Raw genomic sequence first — 19028 nt, 5'->3', positions numbered from 1 at the left:
GAGAGAGAGGAGAGAGAGAGAGGAGAGAGAGAGAGGAGAGAGCGAGAGACAGAGAGACAGAGAGAGAGAGAAAGAGAGAGAGAGAGAGACAGAGACAGAGAGAGAGAGAGAGTAAAAGTATGCATCACTCATCTCTGCATCTGCATGATCAGGTAGAATTCTGAGCCAAAGTTCTGCAAAACTACAGGTTCATTTTCCGATTCATGTTCCAAATACAACATTCAATTGAAGGAAGTTGTTCCTCGATCATGAACTCATGTTTGTCGGGACACAAAGTGAACCCAATGCTTCGCCCCGCTTTTTGTTTCGTGTGCGCGGGGGTAACAACAATTTACTTTAAATGGTGAATAAAAAGGTAAATACTGCAGGAGAGCCACCTCTTAATCGTGTGAAAATGAACCGGGCTTGTCAATCTGCACCGCAATTTGATACCAACCAACCAATCAGAAAGTGCCGCAACCGTATAAACTATAAACATAAAGCCTATAGGAGCACAAATGCTGATACTTTGTACTGATAGGACATTTCAGAGGTGCTGCAACTGACTTGCCTTTGAATTGTGGAATATGAGTTTGATTCCAATCCAGACTAAAGATTCATTCTGGTGCTTCATAATCAGAGGTTTCCATCACCGAGTATGCTGTCCTTCAAGGCGATGTTAATCCGGATGTCCCGCCTGCTAGCGGGATATCACATTAGCTGGTGGACGTTCAAGATCCTTTGAACAAGAGTTGGCCAATTGTGCATCAGTGCCGAAGCTGAATTTCAAAATTCCTTCCCTCATCTACAGGGGCAACACTTCTACGGCAGAGCTGCACCCCAATAACGATGCAAGCAGCGTTTAAATATGCAGTTGCTTGAAGAAGAAGCAGGTCCAGTGCATTACAGCAGCAATTTGGGCTGGCAGGATAGCCAAAAGGTACGCACACTCACCTCCAAGCGGTCAAGCCAGGGTTTGAATCTCGACCCGGCTATAAACTGTCAACCTGGTGTTTCGCATGCAGGGCGAGGCATCATTTGGACGTAAAATATCACACGGTGTGTTTCGTGAAGAGGTAGAGAGGTAATTCCGGCACTCTGGAATTAGTTCACGCCGGTCAAAGGAACGCACCTAATTGAGGAAAAGTGGTGTTATTGACCAAACCCCAATGGATAGGCTTCGTGGATGAAATATAGAATCTGAAACTTCCAAACGGATGTACGCAGACAAAATGAGTAGTTGTCCTGGGGTCGACAATACAAACGCTCGACAGCAATTTTGGTTGTCCACAACGATTTATTACAGGAAAAAAAAGTTTGTACTGTACATTCCAGGACAACAGATTTTAAATAGCAATACTCGTATGCATCATCATTTAGTGACAGACGTACGAAACCCGTAGAGCTGCAGATTATTGTCAAAAAGTGCCTTAAAAATGGCGGAACTGGCAACTAGCTTCCTACCAGCTACTTTTGGTATTTTCTATAAAGTAGGGGCCTTGACAAGTTCACAAACCAAAAATACCCAGAATACCTCTGGGGGAACATGCTTAAATGACGTCATCAAAATGGCTGCCAAAATTGTAAGGTTTGGCATTGTGTACAGGTGCTGACCTCAGTGACGTGGTGTACAGGTGCTGACCTCAGTGACGTGGTGTACAGGTGCTGACCTCAGTGACGTGGTGTACAGGTGCTGACCTCAGTGACGTGGTACCTAACCGTTTATATAGTAGTTTTACTGTCAAGAGAAAAAAACATCAGCCTTTTCCTGGGATGAACACCGTTTCATTTGTGGAGAACCAGAGAATAAAAAGAAAGGAATAAAACTTACAGCAGCGAATATGAAGCCAGCAGAAGTTCGTGAGAATGTGCTTACAACAATGGTTCCGATGACAAAAATGATTCCCAAATACTTCACCGTGCAGTTAGTATTATTCGCAGAGACATAGAAAAATTACAACCAACAACTGAATGCCCTAATACCCAAGAAATTGATCTTAATGCATCAGCCTCGTTTAATTCAAATAATATTTAAATATTATTTAAATATTTAAATTACATTATTAAATTAATTTAAATACATTTAAATGCATTGTATGCATGCATGCATTTGCAATGCATGCATTTAAATTAATTTATTATTTAAATATTATTAAATATAATTAATAATATTATTTTTTAAATATTATTAAATATTAATATTATTAAATATAATATTTAAATCAGATGCTAGTATCATTTTATTACAGATCAGGACACAGGGACCCTCAATGTAAAAATAAGATACAAAAATTTAATAAAAATGGAGGCCATCTTGATGACGTCACTTGAACATGTTCCCCCAAGGGGATTCTGGGTATTTTTGGTGTGTGAAGTAGTCAGGGCCCATTATACTTTATAAAAAATATCAAAATTAGCTGGTAGGAAGCTCGTTGCCACTTCACCCTCATTTTCATGCTCCATCTGCAGCCCTACCACGATTAGAGTCTGAAACGCAAACGACATTCAAAACCTAAAAATGATTTCAAGAGAGAAAAAAATAAGGTATAATCAAAGCATTGATCTGAGATGCCAGAGTGTACATACTAAAAACCCAAATAGGAACGTCCAAAGCAACACGTTCCTGGATAAGATTATGCGGTATCACCTAACCGTGGAAACAAGGCAGATAAGGCCATTCCAGGGCGGTGACTGGTGCCATTCCGCTGGCACATTCCATTAGTGCCAACCCATACCAAGAGCTTCGGAAAGAAATGGAAACGATTAGAGCAGAAAGGGAAAGGGAGGGGAAAGGCCGTTTGAACATCAAGCAAAGAGACGGGTGGGATTGAGAAAGCAAAAAAATAAAAAGGGACTGGAGGTGGGATTGTGGGTGATGAGGAGAAATTGAATAATAAATAAATAAATATATAAAGAGGAAAAAAATTGCGAATAAAGGAGAGTGAAGGAATCAAAAAAGAAAGGGGAACGTGGAGAAATGAAGGAGTGTGGAGGTAGTCAAACGTTTCACATCTCGTACCATATCTACTCGATTCCACGGAAGAAGGTGACCGACAGGATGTGCGGCGTTTTAGGATGGACTTTTAGGAAACATTTCATCAGCAGGTAGCCAGGATAGCTGTTGGGAGACGTGGAACGACATCCAATGGCACAGACGTTAAACAAGGATGCAGTGAAGTACAGTGAGAGATCATCGCGACATGTGATGTCATTGCATAAACTTTGCCATTTGTTAATGGTTTCAAAAAATAAAGTCAAATTCTATTGTTATAGCTTTGGCATTTGCTCCCGGATCTTGGCCGCTGACCGTGACACGAATGAAGAGGCACCTTAAACCTGCGTTTACCGTAGTCGTACGTGGTAAATGTTATGTTGTCTTTTTTTCGCTGATAATACTCATAGTGAAATTTTCTTTTCCGTGCACTTCCACAACGCCTGCAATTCAATGCCCTCCATATATCCACGTACAACCCTCCAGACTCGACCTGCAAGCAAAGGTTCCTCTTCATCTCGGCGGACTGGAGGCCGATGCTCACGTGTATTCACAAAGGTGTCCACAGCCCGTCGGACAATGCGGACTGGCGCTGAGCCAGTCATGCATGTGCTTGAGGTGTCCTCCATGGCTGCACCCCTGGCACCACACAAAAAGGCCCTTGACAGCATGGTGGCAAACAGCACAGACACTGGCACATCGTCTGCACCTGGAAGTACATAGTGTAGAGCAAAACAAGGTCAATGGATTCTTTCTCGGTGACAACTGCACAAATTACGGCATTTAAAATGCAACGAAACAGCCACGAGTCTCACTGCGCGTAAAAATCATCAACCACAGCAATTTCATCACAAATCAGCAAGATGAACACGTAGAAAGCATTCCGACTTCGTGGCGAAATGCCTCTTGCTCCCAACCATAGCATGAAACAGACACAATGAATAGATACGAAGAAGCACCATCATTCTAAAACTTAAATAAGGACCACTAGTCCACAAGAGCTTAAGTGTTGTGTACTTCTAGGCCTCACCATCAGCAATGACCTCTTTTGGCCGACCACGAAGCAAAGCTGGCATTCAAAGCCAGTTGCAATCTGGGCATCCTCCGGCATTTGAAGTCATTCCTTGAAAATGCAGAGCGACTCAGTCTACAAGGCCTTTACCAGTAGCTCAATGCAGTACTGCTCTATCCTACGGGCTGGCACCCCTGCCATCTGTCTCTCTCGAATCTTTAGAATGCAAAGCATTCAACATTGTTGGAATTTTCTGCGTTGAGCCTGGAATACGAGGCCTGTTGCGCTTACATCACAGACAGGTCGATGACCTCTCTGTTTTTTTTATCGCCTCGCCTCCGGTCGAGCTCCCTCTGATCTTTCAAGCTTTCAACTGCACAGCTCCTCCAGGATGCACGTGTTCTTCTACTTATCCCCCCTCCCCTTAATTCAACTCTGAAAATCCAGGCTCATTGCACACCTCCTCCACCCTTTTGTTTCCATTTTCTCCCACTTATGGAACTGCCTTGTTGAAACTTTGCAATCTCACTCTTCCTTCCAGGGCTTCAAACTGGCAGAACACCACAAACTACAGTGTGCCACCCATCGCTACCAGCCCAACCATTTTACTTGCAGCTTACTGCTTTTCCTCCCTCTCCTCTTTTCCTGTTCGGTGATTCATCCCCTTGCTTGTTGTGTCCCACTGTGACCCCACCGTCAGTTCGTTGCCTTTTTAACCTATGTCCTTTGTCACCCCCCTCCTTCATGACTCTCGATGTTGTAGCAAAAACAAGAGAAAAATGACCACAGTGTGGTCACCAGCTGCGACGTGTATGATCATGAGGATATCCGTTGCAATATGCGCTACCAAATTCGACCAGTCATTAAATTATACGCATGCACTAGCGTCTTTTTGTCTTTCAGCTAAATTTATTCTGGTTTCTTCAAACAAATCGCGATTTTAGTCCACGATGTTCTTACCTCATACCAACGCACGTCCGAGTGCATGCGCGTGCGCTATTCAAAAAGGCACCCCAACAACAAGAACAACAACGCGGTCCTCTCACAGAGCTGCTCGTCACAGCTAAAAACAAGGCCTGCCATCCTTCAGAGGTCGGCAAAATGAGTATCATGACTGGTAACAGGGGCACTGCATCAGCGGCACAGCCGTGCTTCCGAGAAATGATGCAATCAGCAGCCATAGGCTGGATACAAAACAACAACAACAACAACAGTGAAGCACAACCAATGTTGAAGAAAGTGTCATCTCCTTATCTATGCTGCTTCTATATTACAATGTCCAGGCATAAACTCTCTGTCTCTGTCTCTCTCGATGGAAGGAAGAAACGTGCTCCCAATAAGCACGTGTGACTCCACGATGAAGGTGGTTGCACTTTTCACAGAATTATCCCTAATACAATTTGAAAAGTTGCGATTTTTTTAATGCCATTTGCGGGGTTTCATACACATTGGCTTATCTAAAATTCCAGGCCATTTCCCGAACTACATCGAGCATTTTCCAGGCAAGTTTAACCTCAATACAGCTGATTACTAGACAGTTTTGGGATAATTTCCCAATGAGCATTTCAAGGAAAAAAAATATCCGTGTGCTGTAGGTAGATGGGATGGGTAGAAGTTTGAAGGCTTACTTTGTAATCACCTCTTGTGAGCAATGATTCTGGTAGCTTGATTTTGCATCGTTAAGAAAATAACTTTAGGTATCCTAATTCAATGACTGCCAGACAAACCACTTTTATGTGCGTACCACCGGGAACATTCAATGTCCAATGGCTGCACCGACTACCTCGAGTGTATGCGTTGACCAATACGTGACTTTCAAAATGAAGTATTCCGGACCCAGAATGCTCGGTGCGCATGCGCAGAAACCCCAGGAAACATCGCATTTCAGGGCATCATGCAATATATGGTGTGTCCGAAGTAAAGGTTGTTCCTTCAAAAGGCTCACAAAGCTTCTGAAATAAGCTGAAAATACCAGGAAAAGTACCTGAGAGAAAGGGCTGTGCCTCTGCACAACGAAAGACTTGGATAACTTTCTCAGCTCACCAAATGGGAAGATGCCCGTAGTACAAACTCTCAACCATGTGGACGGGCGATTACGACACAACCCCCTGACAGATCGCTACCAGTGAATGGACATGGACAGGATCGCTACCAGGACACAACCCCCTGACAGATCGCTACCAGTGAATGGACTTGTGTATCTGGGGCTTGTGAATGTGCAAAGTAAATTTGAAATGATATTTACTATTAATTTACTTCAAAATCCACTTTAGCTCTTTGCTGACAACTCCACTCTCTGCCATGACATCCCTCATCCTTCTGACAGACAGGCAGCAGCATCTTCCCTCTCCTCGGCCCTTGACAAAAATCACAATCTGGTCAAACACTTGGAATATGTCTTTCAATCCTGAGAAATCCCAAACATTCACTCTCTCTTTTCAAAAGGACCGTACCACAAACCCTCCAATTTACTTTCTCAACAACCGTCTCAAAGAGGTTCAGTCACTCAAACTCTTGGGCCTCACTCTCAGTCATGACCTCTCTTGGACAAGCAACATTTCAAAGTTGGCCTGCAAAGCCAGACGCCGACTGGGCCTCCATCGTCGTGCAAAGTTCTTCCTTGGCACACCTGAGCTCCTAGCCACCTACAAGGCTTTCATGCGCAGCATGATGGAGTACTGCACTCCCCTCTGGGCTGGCACCCCTACCTCACATCTTCCTCGGCTTATCGCCGTGGAAAATAAGGCCTTCAACATCATTGGACTCTCATGACGAAGCTGAGTCCATGTGCTTATCACTCCATCATTGCTAACAGGTCGGTAGTCTCCCTGTCTTCTTCCACCTCATTTTTGGTCTTGAACCTTCTGCCTTCTCCATGTATGTGTAAAAAATTACACGTTTATTGTGCATAAATTATGTTTTCTTCCCCATCTAAAATATCTATTCCTTCTGCTAAGCTATTTATGAATGTTAGGCAAACTACCTCAAAGAAGCTGTTTTTTTGGTTCAGTCGATATCGCTCGGCATCGCTTTGCCTCACACACATCATGCATCTCGCTGTCACATTCTTATGCATCCTGGCTGCTAAAGTCAATTATTCTGTGCTCGGCATTTTGCAAACCTTGTCGTACAAATACAAAGTGCCATTTACATATACAACCGTGGCCAAAAATATTGGCACCCTTGCACCTTTTTCAAATAATGCACCATTTTTTCCAGAAAATTGTTGAAATTTAAAAATATTTTGGTATCCACATATGTATTTCTTTGGTTTGCAATAGAACAAAACAATAAAAGCTGAAAAGAAATCACTTTTTTTTCTTTTCTTTTGTATACAAGTTCGAGACTCGTGAAAGAGCTAACATTAATCACACAAAAAGTCAAACCGACACATAAAACACAAAAAATAAGGGGAGCGGTAGACAAGATGGGGAGAGAGGGGGAAGGACACAAACACAACATTTGAGAGCAGGGACATTGGGAGAAATGTGGGAGGGGAAGGGCTTGGGGGGAGGTGGGAGAGGTATAAAACATATTGTTGCGAATATGGAATTTGGCCTCCATATCCGCTTGTAAATATTCCCCTATTTTCTCCAATACTCCCCAACTTTCCCCAATCCCCCATTCCCTAGTCCCATTGCATGTAAACAACAATCAGTAGAGCCGACCTTCCCCTTATTCCCCCATTAAATGTCGTGCCCAGGTCCACCGCACCACACGTAGACAACTTTCGGACATCTTGCTAGTTATTCTTAGTCTATGTCAGTTAAGGCCTCGTTTCCATTAATTATGACTCTTCGTTGCACCAGAATGTGATTATATGGCACCAGTAGTGAGTTTAGGACCTTTCCCATACCTCCTTCCATCTTCTTCAACAACTATAACTACAACAACAGAGGAGATGGGGGCGTCGCGGCGGCGCGGGGGAGGATGCGTCCTCACACCGGCTCGATTAGCGCCATTGACCACGCGCTCCACGGGGTTACCACGGAGGGGCTGGCTGTCAGCTCCTCCTCAAGGGCGGAGCCTGGTAACCCCCCGCACCCAATCAGAAGGGCGGACCGATTCCATCTGGGGCGGCGCTAGCGAGCCGAGGGCGTGTCACTCCCCGCCGGATATACGTGGCGACTGACCGGAAGTAAGAAGAGATGCGCCCCCAGCTGGAGAAAGAGGTACCTGCGAGCGCTGAGTCAGATGCGCCCCGCCTGAGAAAGAACGTTGCCTGCGATCGCTGAGAGGAAGAGAACCCGCCTGTGAAAGAACGTTACCTCCGAGCGCTGTGACCTCCCCGCATCTTTGGACCGGACTGTACCCTGCTTTGAGCCAAGAGTGCACCTTGAGCCATCGCTATCTGCCTTTCCTGCCATCAACCCCCGTGTGAGTCAGCCTTGTCCCGTTTACCTGTCGTCTGTCCGGGGTTAATATAAGTGTGTCTAAGTGCCTGTCTTCCTGTGATATACCTCTAGCCTCTGTAATCTAACCTTTTCCGTACGAATATAATTGAGAATCGAAACATTGGTGTCTGTCATTATAACCCAGCCGGGTGTCTTCTTTTTCCTTATTGATCCAGCGTAGCGCGGCTCCGTCAACGTTCGGGTACAATCGGGTAATTTGTGCGGACACGACGGCCATTCCGCTCGGCCCACCTTAACATCAAAGTCGTGTCTGTAACAATTGGTTGTCAGGAGTTGGATTCGAACCTGGGACTAAATTTATTTAGCCCAAATTTTGGACACCAATTGTGTTAGTACTGTAACAATTGGTGTCGAGGAGTGAGATTCGGACCCGGGACTAAATTTTTTTTAGGCCCAAACGTTGGGAAGTAAAATCGATTCGGAGCGCGTACTGCGCTCGACAAAATCGAACCGGAGCGCGGTCCCGCGGTTACTGCGCTCGACGAAATTATAACAGCAAAATTTGGATTTGTGTTACGGAACTCGAATTTTGAAAGTCGCGCTATGGCGGATCAAGACGGCTGGGGTCCGGTAGGGGAGAGTGAAGCAGGGTCGGTCCAGGACCAAATTGAGACACGTGAGGAGAGCGAAACAGCGAGGGTAGCAAGCACGCAAAATGGCGCCTCGCTGGTCACCGCGCCGGCGACCGTGGCAGCGCCCCCGGTGGATTGGAACTTGTTTTTTATACAAATGAAGGCCCTTATGGCCCAGAATAATGAAGAAATGGCAAACAGAATGGGGAACCGGATGGATGCTCAGGGTGAGCGATTGGAGGGCCAAATGGGGTCCAATAGCGAGAAATTGAGGGAGGACATGGGGGCGCAGATCGGGGGGTTAGGGAGTAGAATAGAGGGATTAGACATGAAATTTGGGAAATTAGACGATAGATTAGGGGAAATACAGGAGGGGTTAACGGGGGTAGAAAATAGAATGGCTGCCCAGGAGAATCAGATAGAGGGAGTGAAACATGGGTTAACGGGGGTAGAAAACAGAATGGCCGCTCAAGAGAATCAGATAGAGGGAGTGAAACATGGGTTAACGGGGGTAGAAAACAGAATGGCCGCTCAAGAGAATCAAATGGAAGGGATGCAAAAAGGGTTAGAGGGGTTAGAAAACACCATGGAAGGCAAATTGAGGGACATGAGGGACCAAGCGGAAAGGGAAGTTAACCAAATGGGGCAGCAGATAGAGGGGGTCAGAATGGGGGTAGAAACGAAATTGGATGCTCACAGGGAGGAAATGGAGCAGATGAGGGTGGCATCTGGGCAGGAGATGCAAGTGATGGGAGAAGAGATCAGAAGAGGTGTGAGTGAGGAGGTCGGAGGAGTGCGCGAGGAGGTGAGGCACTGTAAGGAGCGCATGGAGAAGGAGGTGAGAAAGGGGACTGTAAAATTGCAAGGTGGTATAGAGGAGTTGACGCTGGGAGTAGAACAACTGACAGTGGGACAAAAGGAGTTGGGGGAACAGGTAAAGAAGAACACAGCGGTAATAGAGGGGTTAAAATCGACGCAGAAGGAGATGAAAAAGGACGTAGGGGTAATTAAAAAAGAGTGTCAGACGGTACATGAGGACTTGACAAAAAAAATGAACAAAGTGGTAGAGGTGATGGAGGTTAAAGAGCGGGAGGTGCGGGAGCACATAGAAAAAAATAAAGTGGAGTTAGAGGAAGAACTTAAAGGGGCGCACGAGGAGATGAAGGAGGTGAAGCAGAAATTAGAAGAAGTGGAAGAGGGGGTGAGCGAAATTAAAAAGCGACGGAGAGAGGATAAGAAAGAGATAAAAGAGGAGGTAAAAGAATTGGTCCAGAGTCTGTGTTCGGATCGTGATGATGTGCTCATTAACCGGATGAGGGATTCGCAGGTGATGGAGGAGAAGCGAAGAGAAAGAGGACCCGGTGTAAGTGGTGACCAATATGGTCGTGCGTATGATGCGCCAGGGGATTTAAGAAGCTTGGGGGTCGAGATGGACCCGGGTGTTCGTGAGAGGCCGTTTGTGAAGTGTGCGACAGGTCTGGTGTGCGAAAATGGAGGTGTGCAAGAAAGTCCGACTCTGGGGTGTGTGAGGAAAAAGTGCGTGCCAAGGAGTAGTGAGGGTGCTGGCGAGAGTGAGTCGGTCGTAGCGCGTGTGCGAGGGGGCACATGGAAGCGCGGTGTGGTAAGTGTTGCAGAGGGTGTGACGGGAGAGTGTGCGCGAGAAAGGTGTGTGACGGACAGGTGCATGAGGAAAGAGTGCGCTGTCAGAAGTAAGGAAGAGTGTCCACCTGTGGTGAGTGTTACAGAGGGTGTAACGGGAGAGTGTGCGCGAGAAAGGTGTGTGACGGACAGGTGCACGAGGAAAGAGTGCGCTGTCAAGAGTAAGGGTGAGTGCGCTGTCAAGAATGGAGGTGAGAGTAGTGAGAGTGACATGGAGCGTGAGTTAGTTGTGACAGGTGAGAGAGGATGTACACCTGGGATGGAAGGATGCACACCTGGAATGGTAGAGCGTGAGTGGGAATGCACGCTGGAGTTGGTGGTGAGGCACGTGGTTGGGTGTGTGAATGAGGGCACACCTGTGATTGTCACAGAGGAGGTGACCGAGGAGGGGGCGCGAAGAGGTGTTTTGGTGAGGTGTGCTACGAACGAATGTGTGCCAAAATGTTCGGTGGTCAGGTGTGTGACCAAGGCTGTGAGTGGAATGGGTGTACCTGGGTGTGTAAGGAAAGGTACGAGGAGCATGGGCACGGCGGGATGTGTGAGCAAGGAACGGGCTTCGGGGTGTAAGCATGCAGGTGAAGCATCGACATTAAACGGGTTAGAGGTTAGGTCGACTTTTAGCCGAATCGGGCCCTCGGTGCGTGCCGGGCCTCGCTTTGAACGGCCGCGTCCAGGCTCCACTAGGCGGAGCTGGCGGCCCGATAGAAAGAGTCGTCATGGCGACCACTTTTTGTTGAGGCATTCCGGCAGGTCGAGATCGGGACATTGGATGGCTCCACGCCGAGATGGTGCGTGGGATCTCGGCCCGGGTAAGCCCCCGTCCCTGCACCGAGTGCCGGACGCATCCAGCCGCTGGCACAAAACAACCAGCATCCATTGCTTGGCTTTACGAAGCCGGGCTTTGGACAGGGATTGGCGCACCGAGAGGTATTAGTGAGTCGACTGGGTGATGAGGTTAGTGTTTTGGACCCAAAATTAGAGAAAAACAAAATTTGATGATTGGCAAGGGATTGGCAGTAGTGATTGGCAGATGATGGGCAGTGATTGGCAAATTTTTAATTTGTTGAAATTTGATGTGCAAAATTGGTAGTGAGAGACCCCCGATGTGGTGGGATGGCAAATCCACCATCCTTCCCATGTGGGGGCAAAGGAGCTATAGCTTATGGGGTGTATGGCAGTGAAAACTAGCCCGGGTGGGTTAGGATATTGTGTGTAGGGATCTAGCGAAGATGACAGTAGGTAACGTTAAGGTTAGTTAGTGACTGATACCTGTAGTGGGGACGCAGGTAGTTTAGTGTGGTTGATAATGACGAGGGAGCGCAATAGTTAAAGGGACGACTGGGAAGCGCAAGTTTCAGAAGGGCGTAGTTAGCTGAGATGATGCCGTGTGTGTGAGAATTGAACAGGTGTGATTGCACAGGTGTGCAACTGGACAGGTGTGTGGAGCAGTGTATGAGTAGTGAGTGTGTGGATCAGCGCGAATGCGCTTGGGGAGAGAAGGGTGCAGGTGGCACCAGGTGTGAGAGCACAGGTGTGCAGGTACAGGTGTGTGGAGAGAGTTGGAGTGAGTGGTACGGAGTGGTGTGCATGGTGCGAAGGTGTGGATGGGGGAAGAGTGGACCCCTTTCACGAGTACCCGGGGCGGGTAGTGTAAGTGCTAGGTAGAGGGTACAGGTAAATTGTGGTTGGATATTGGCATCTGTGGTGCGGTTGCAGAATGGTGTTGTGGATGGGTGCATTAGTGTTGTGGAAATGGCTGGGCGTGTAGCCTGTTAGTGTGTGTAGTTGGTTGGGCACTCCACCACTGTGAGGATGTCGGCCAGGTGAGGCCGCAGGTGGGCTCTGGGAGCCGGTAGAGTTGTGGATGGGGCCCGAGGATCCGGAGGATGGACCCGGGTAGCCCAGTGCCAGAGAGGGCACCGAGTGGGGAGAGTGCCAGAGGGCCTTCCCCTGGTAGTTAGGTTAGGGTAAGGAGCAGGTAAGCTCGGAGGCAACTGCAGTGGTGGAGGTGTGCAGGTGGGTAGACCCACTGGGAGAGGTACACGCCGCAGCCCAGAAATTGTGCGAGGGCACCGGGAGATGAATCGGGGGAGTGAGACCCCAAATTGAAGAGCACCACAGTTTGGCCAGTGGGAATTGGTTTTTAGAACCCATAGTGTAAGAGGGCCAATGGTTTGGCCGGAGAAAGACCCCGGGTAGTGTAAAGTTGTTAAAGTCATTTAGGAAATAGTTAGGATTAATGAACCTGTCGCACCATACGCAGCCACTTACCTGTGGTGATGATGATGACTCCACACCTGTGTTTTCTTTGTTTGTGTTGCAGAAATGAGAATTGCTGTGTGGATTTGTGAGACGCATCACGACGTGGATGAGACATTGGGGCGATTCCATCTCTCCCTCCTTAGGAGGGACTGATGATGAATTGGTGATGGCAAATTATGATGTTGAGTTGAAAATGGCAAATTTGATTGGTTAGGAGGGAGAGAAGACGAATTTGGTATATGGGAGGAACGGGGAAGACAGTAGGGATGTTTGTTGATTTGTAAAGTAGATGTTTATGAGTAGTGTTGTGTTTTGTGGATACAGTAAGGGGTAAGGGAGGGGCCATGTAGGTTACCTGGTGGGGGGGGGGGGCGTACGATAGGAACGTACCTGTCTCACCTGGTTCCCATGTGCCCCCAGTGTGCATCACCTTACATTGCGTGCACTTTTGCGCCCTTACCACCTTACTCACTTGTCTGCTTCTTTTGTCTCCCACCTCCGAGGATCTGGCTTTGGGGTAGAGAGAGAGGAGAGAGAGGTGCTGGCTGCGCAGTTGTGGGCCTGCACTTTCGCTGTTTGCTGCCGGGATCGATACACCATATGGACCGCAATGTTTGTGGCCACCCACAATGGACCGCAGTTCGTTTGCGGCCAAGCACCACCCGGGGATGGACCTACGGGTCAACGTGGCACCTATGCCATACAGGTGAACCACTTTTAGTTAACACCACTGAAGGCCACAAGAAGAGCAAGAGACACCTGCAGGGTTAGGGGTTGTTGAATTATTTTTATTCATCGAGCAATGGTGACTGCACCGATTGGTGCAGGGGTGGTGCTTTTGATGCTCGGGAAGGGTGCTCTGCACGTTATTAAAGGCCGTCGGCCACAGAGCACTCATGGGTTGGTGTATCGATGTTGGCAAGCGCGCTCTCTCTATGCATAACATCTGCATGTGTTCCTCCAAAAACAGGTCCTGGATCGTAGTGTAAATATCAGCGTAGTCTTGTGTAAATAATGCTCCCTACCGGCTGTATGTTTAGTTTGAGAATTCTTTCCGGATTCGGTTATCCTGTGGGTGTGTTTCTGTGAGGAGAAGGGTGCAACGTCGCAGGGGGACATATTTACTCATTTGTGAATATCTGTAAAACTGTCGCACTCAGGGTAGAGTTAATAGTAGAGGGAACTACATTGCGTGCCACACTAAAGTAGGTAAAAATTTATCGGGTCGGGACGCCCCGAGGGTAGAGAAGGGTGCAATGTTGCGAATATGGAATTTGGCCTCCATATCCACTTGTAAATATTCCCCTATTTTCTCCAATACTCCCCAACTTTCCCCAATCCCCCATTCCCTAGTCCCATTGCATGTAAACAACAATCAGTAGAGCCGACCTTCCCCTTATTCCCCCATTAAATGTCGTGCCCAGGTCCACCGCACCACACGTAGACAACTTTCGGACATCTTGCTAGTTATTCTTAGTCTATGTCAGTTAAGGCCTCGTTTCCATTAATTATGACTCTTCGTTGCACCAGAATGTGATTATATGGCACCAGTAGTGAGTTTAGGACCTTTCCCATACCTCCTTCCATCTTCTTCAACAACTATAACTACAACAACAGAGGAGATGGGGGCGTCGCGGCGGCGCGGGGGAGGATGCGTCCTCACACCGGCTCGATTAGCGCCATTGACCACGCGCTCCACGGGGTTACCACGGAGGGGCTGGCTGTCAGCTCCTCCTCAAGGGCGGAGCCTGGTAACCCCCCGCACCCAATCAGAAGGGCGGACCGATTCCATCTGGGGCGGCGCTAGCGAGCCGAGGGCGTGTCACTCCCCGCCGGATATACGTGGCGACTGACCGGAAGTAAGAAGAGATGCGCCCCCAGCTGGAGAAAGAGGTACCTGCGAGCGCTGAGTCAGATGCGCCCCGCCTGAGAAAGAACGTTGCCTGCGATCGCTGAGAGGAAGAGAACCCGCCTGTGAAAGAACGTTACCTCCGAGCGCTGTGACCTCCCCGCATCTTTGGACCGGACTGTACCCTGCTTTGAGCCAAGAGTGCACCTTGAGCCATCGCTATCTGCCTTTCCTGCCATCAACCCCCGTGTGAGTCAGCCTTGTCCCGTTTACCTGTCGTCTGTCCGGGGTTAATATAAGTGTGTCTAAGTGCCTGTCTTCCTGTGATATACCTCTAGCCTCTGTAATCTAACCTTTTCCGTACGAATATAATTGAGAATCGAAACATTGGTGTCTGTCATTATAACCCAGCCGGGTGTCTTCTTTTTCCTTATTGATCCAGCGTAGCGCGGCTCCGTCAACGTTCGGGTACAATCGGGTAATTTGTGCGGACACGACGGCCATTCCGCTCGGCCCACCTTAACATCAAAGTCGTGTCTGTAACAATATGAACACTGCAAGGACTTCCAGGAAAGAAGTTGGAATTTCCCAAAAAAAAAAGAAAAAAAAGTGTATCTGGGGTGAATTAGTGGGGGTAGAAAAGATCAAGGGTTTGGATGGGGGAAGATAAAAGATGGTGGTGAACAGCTGTTTTAAAGACCTGGAGGGAGGAGTGGGATTGAAGGGAGTGGGGGAGTTTGTTCCAGAGGCAGGAGAAAAGGGGAACGAAAGAGTGAAGGTGAGCAGAGAGCCGAGATTTTGGCAGTTTAGCCATAGGAGGGTTGCTGGCAGATCTTGTGCGACCTGAAGGAATATTGGGGGTACAGAGCACAGAGAAAGAGCTGGGGGAGCAAGGCCGGAGAGGAGTCGGTAGAAGACAGAAAGACCACCAACCTTCAGCGCAGGAGATTCCAATGATTCTGAAAGCTTTGGTTTCAACAGCGTGAAGCCGAGCGAGGTGTGAGGCAGGAGCACCGGCCCAGAGGGGGGAACAGTATTCCATTGAGCTGTGGATGAAAGCCTTGTATGTGGTGAGGAGCTCAGGTGTGCCAAGGAAGGACTTCGCACGACGGAGGATGCCCAGTCGGCGACTGGCTTTGGAGGCCAGCTTGGAAATGTGGTTTTCCCAAGAAAGATCATGGCAGATAGTGAGACCCAAAAGCTTGAGCGACAGAACTTCTTGGAGAGGATTGTTGAGAAAGTAGATGGGAGGGTTTTCCAGTCGGTCCTTTCGGAGAGACATTGTAAGAGTGTGAGATTTGTCAGGATTGAAAGACATGTTCCACTTGTTTGACCAGTCTGATTTTGCCCAGGTCTGAGGAGAGTGAGGAGGCTGCAGACTGCCAATCTGAGGGATGAGGAATGGAGCAGCAGAGAGTGGAGTCATCAGCAAAGAGATAGAGAGGATTTTCCAGTGAGTCGGAGAGATCATTGATGAAGACGAGAAAAAGCACAGGGCCCAGAACACTACCTTAGGGAACTCCAGCCAGAACAGGAAGGGGAAATGAGAGAAATCCATTCAGGGCCACACGTTGACTACGACAAGAGAGGACGTCCGCAAGCCATGCGTGGAGATTTCCATGACCTGGCAACTAACCTGGCAATGCATTGAACTCAGTCCCACAAAACCGTGGGCCTCACCATCAGCTACGACCTCTTTTAGGCAGACATCCTTCCAAGCAGGCATCTGAAGCTAGCCCAGACTGGTTTACCTCTGTCTTGTCAAAACCTTGCTCACTACTCCAGAGCTTGTGACGGAAGGGCCAAGGTAATGATTTCTTTGAGATTCAGGCGGAATGTAGAGCAAAATGAAATGCAGAATCAACAAATTACGACGGGAAAGTAGATGACAATCAATTTTGAATGGAAGTGTGTGGGGCGAGAGTTGGGGTGAAATGCACCAACTGATGTAGTCTGGAAAGTCTGATTTTACCACCACGACAATCATCAGCACACTCCATATCCCTTACATTTTAGGGTCAGAAGCTCAAGCAGCATGCAAGATTGGGCCAACGTTTTCATGAGCAGGCTTGACATTCGATCAAATCCTTCGTTCGGAGCAGCCATGGGAACCATACCACCAGTGAGGGAAATACACCGAGGCTTTATTTACTCCAGTGAGCCACTCTTGGCTTTAGCAAAGACAAAATAACAAACGGCAAATGCTCCTAACACAGACAAAGTACAAGCTAACGCACAGTATATGCATGAAGACGAGTATTATTATTATTATTATTGTTATTATTATTATTATTTATTTTTTTTGTATACAGAATCGAGGCTCGTGAAAGAGCTAACATTTATTTCACAAACAAATCAAACAGACAAACAAAATATATAAAAAGAGGGAGCGGTAGACAAGATGGGGAGAGAAGGAGAAGCACACAAACACAACATTTGAGAGCAGGGACATCGGGAGAGGTGTGGGAGGGAGAGGGCTTGGGGGGAGGAGGCGTGGGAAGGGGGGGAGGGGGTGGGAGAAGTATAAAACACAAGGACACCAAGGACTTCCAGGAAAGAAGTTGGTATTTCAAAAAAGTGGATTTGGGGTGAAATTAGCGGGGGTAGAAAAGATCAAGGTTTTGGAGGGGGGGAAGATAAGAGATGGTGGTGAACAGCTGTTTTAAAGACCTGGAGGGAGGAGTGGGATTGAAGAGAGTGAGGGAGTTTGTTCCAGAGGCGAGAGAAAAGAGGAATGAAGGAGTGAAGGTGAGCAGAGAGTCTTGATTTTGGCAGTTTAACCATAAGAGGGTTGCAGGCAGATCTTGTGCGACCTGTAGGAATATTTGGGGGACAGAGCCCAGAGAGAGCTGGGGGGGGGCAAGGCCGGAGAGGAGTCGCTAGAAGACGGAAAGACCACCAACCTGCCTGTGGTGAGTGAGTGAAAGGCCCTTGGAGTTAGCTTCATCGCGGGAGATTCCAATGATTCTGAATGCTTTGGTTTCAACAGCGTGAAGACGAGCTAGGTGTGAGGCAGGAGCACCAGCCCAGAGGGGAGAGCAGTATTCCATTGAGCTGCGGATGAAAGCCTTGTATGTGGTGAGGAGCTCAGGTGTGCAAAGGAAAGACTTCGCACGACGGAGGATGCCCAGTCGGCGACTGGCTTTGGAGGCCAGATTTGAAATGTGGTTTTCCCAGGAAAGATCATGGCAGATAGTGAGACCCAAAAGCTTGAGTGACAGAACTTCTTGGAGAGGATTATTCAGAAAGTGGATGGGAGGGTTGTCCAGTCGGTCTTTTCAGAGAGACATCGTAAGAGTGTGAGATTTGTCAGGATTGAAAGACATGTTCCACTTGTTTGCCCAGTCTGTGATTTTGTCCAGGTCTGCAGAGAGTGAGGAGGCTGCAGACTGCCGATCTGAGGGATGAGGAATGGAGAGGCAGAGAGTGGAGTCATCAGCAAAGAGATAGAGAGGATTTTCAAGAGAGTCAGAGAGATCATTGATGAAGACCAGAAAAAGCACAGGGCCCAGAACACTGCCTTGGGGAACTCCAGCCTGAACAGGAAGAGATGAGAGAAACTCATTCAGGGCCACACGTTGACTACGAGTGCGGCGCGCATTAAATTTACACACACGACGACATTTACACAGAAAGTACCGTTAATTATGTCGAACACACCTGTCACAGAGCCAACCTTTTGCACCGAGTGCACGCCGACAGCTGCTGCAATTGAGATTGAGTGAGGTTGAGTCGTGGTTGAGTGCAGATATCGCAGCACACGTGCTCAGGCGGATGACCTGTGTGGCCACGTCCCACAAACGAAACCTCTGCAGCAGCTCCAAGTAGGAAAGATACCAATGCTCCTGCATGAACAACGGTCGAGTATTTTAACAGTATCCTGCGAAAGCAACCTTGGCATCGAACACGATGCGTTACATCAAGACAGTCACGGAGCAACATCATTGCGCAAAGTGTTTGACGAGAATAGTTAAGTACGTTCGGCTTTTATTCCATAAGCACTCAGACGCAGACCAGGCAACACAAAGGTGCTAGGACATGACCTCAGGTCGAGCTATCCATTTGGTCCATCAGGTTGGCACCACAATTGAAAAGGCCAAACTTTAGAAAATTATCGATTAAAAAAAAAAAGATATACCAGGATTAAACACTTATTATAAACTCGAATGCCACTCAGTAGAGCGCATACTCCCGCCGTGGGTCAAGTTAGAATAGTACGATTTCACAAAAGTTTGAGGGAGTAGTTCAGTGACAACACAAGACAGACACTGCACAGATATATATTTAG

The 19028-nt window shown here is 47.9% G+C and overlaps 1 protein-coding gene across 2 annotated transcripts in view; it reads right to left on the bottom strand.

The window, feature by feature from the left end:
* Positions 1 to 1256: 1256 nt before the first annotated feature.
* WDR24 (WD repeat domain 24) overlaps positions 1257 to 19028 on the bottom strand; it is a 79254-nt gene continuing 61482 nt past the window's right edge. Inside the window, exons 13-14 of one of the 2 annotated variants that reach the window (XM_068109060.2) lie at positions 18401 to 18585; positions 1257 to 3680 (exon numbers count right to left, since the gene is read on the bottom strand). In XM_068109060.2, the coding sequence (XP_067965161.1) occupies positions 3512 to 3680; positions 18401 to 18585 (354 nt within the window). In that variant the 3' untranslated portion in view covers positions 1257 to 3511. The remainder of the gene's footprint in view (positions 3681 to 18400; positions 18586 to 19028) is intronic. The other variant, XM_068109055.2, reaches the window with a different exon arrangement.

This window comes from Myxine glutinosa, chromosome 1 (genome assembly GCF_964187855.1).
Source record: "Myxine glutinosa chromosome 1, kmMyxGlut1.1, whole genome shotgun sequence".
Taxonomy (NCBI): Eukaryota; Metazoa; Chordata; class Myxini; order Myxiniformes; family Myxinidae; genus Myxine; species Myxine glutinosa.
Note: the sequence above shows the minus strand (reverse complement) of the source record. Positions and strands in the feature narration are given on the sequence as shown.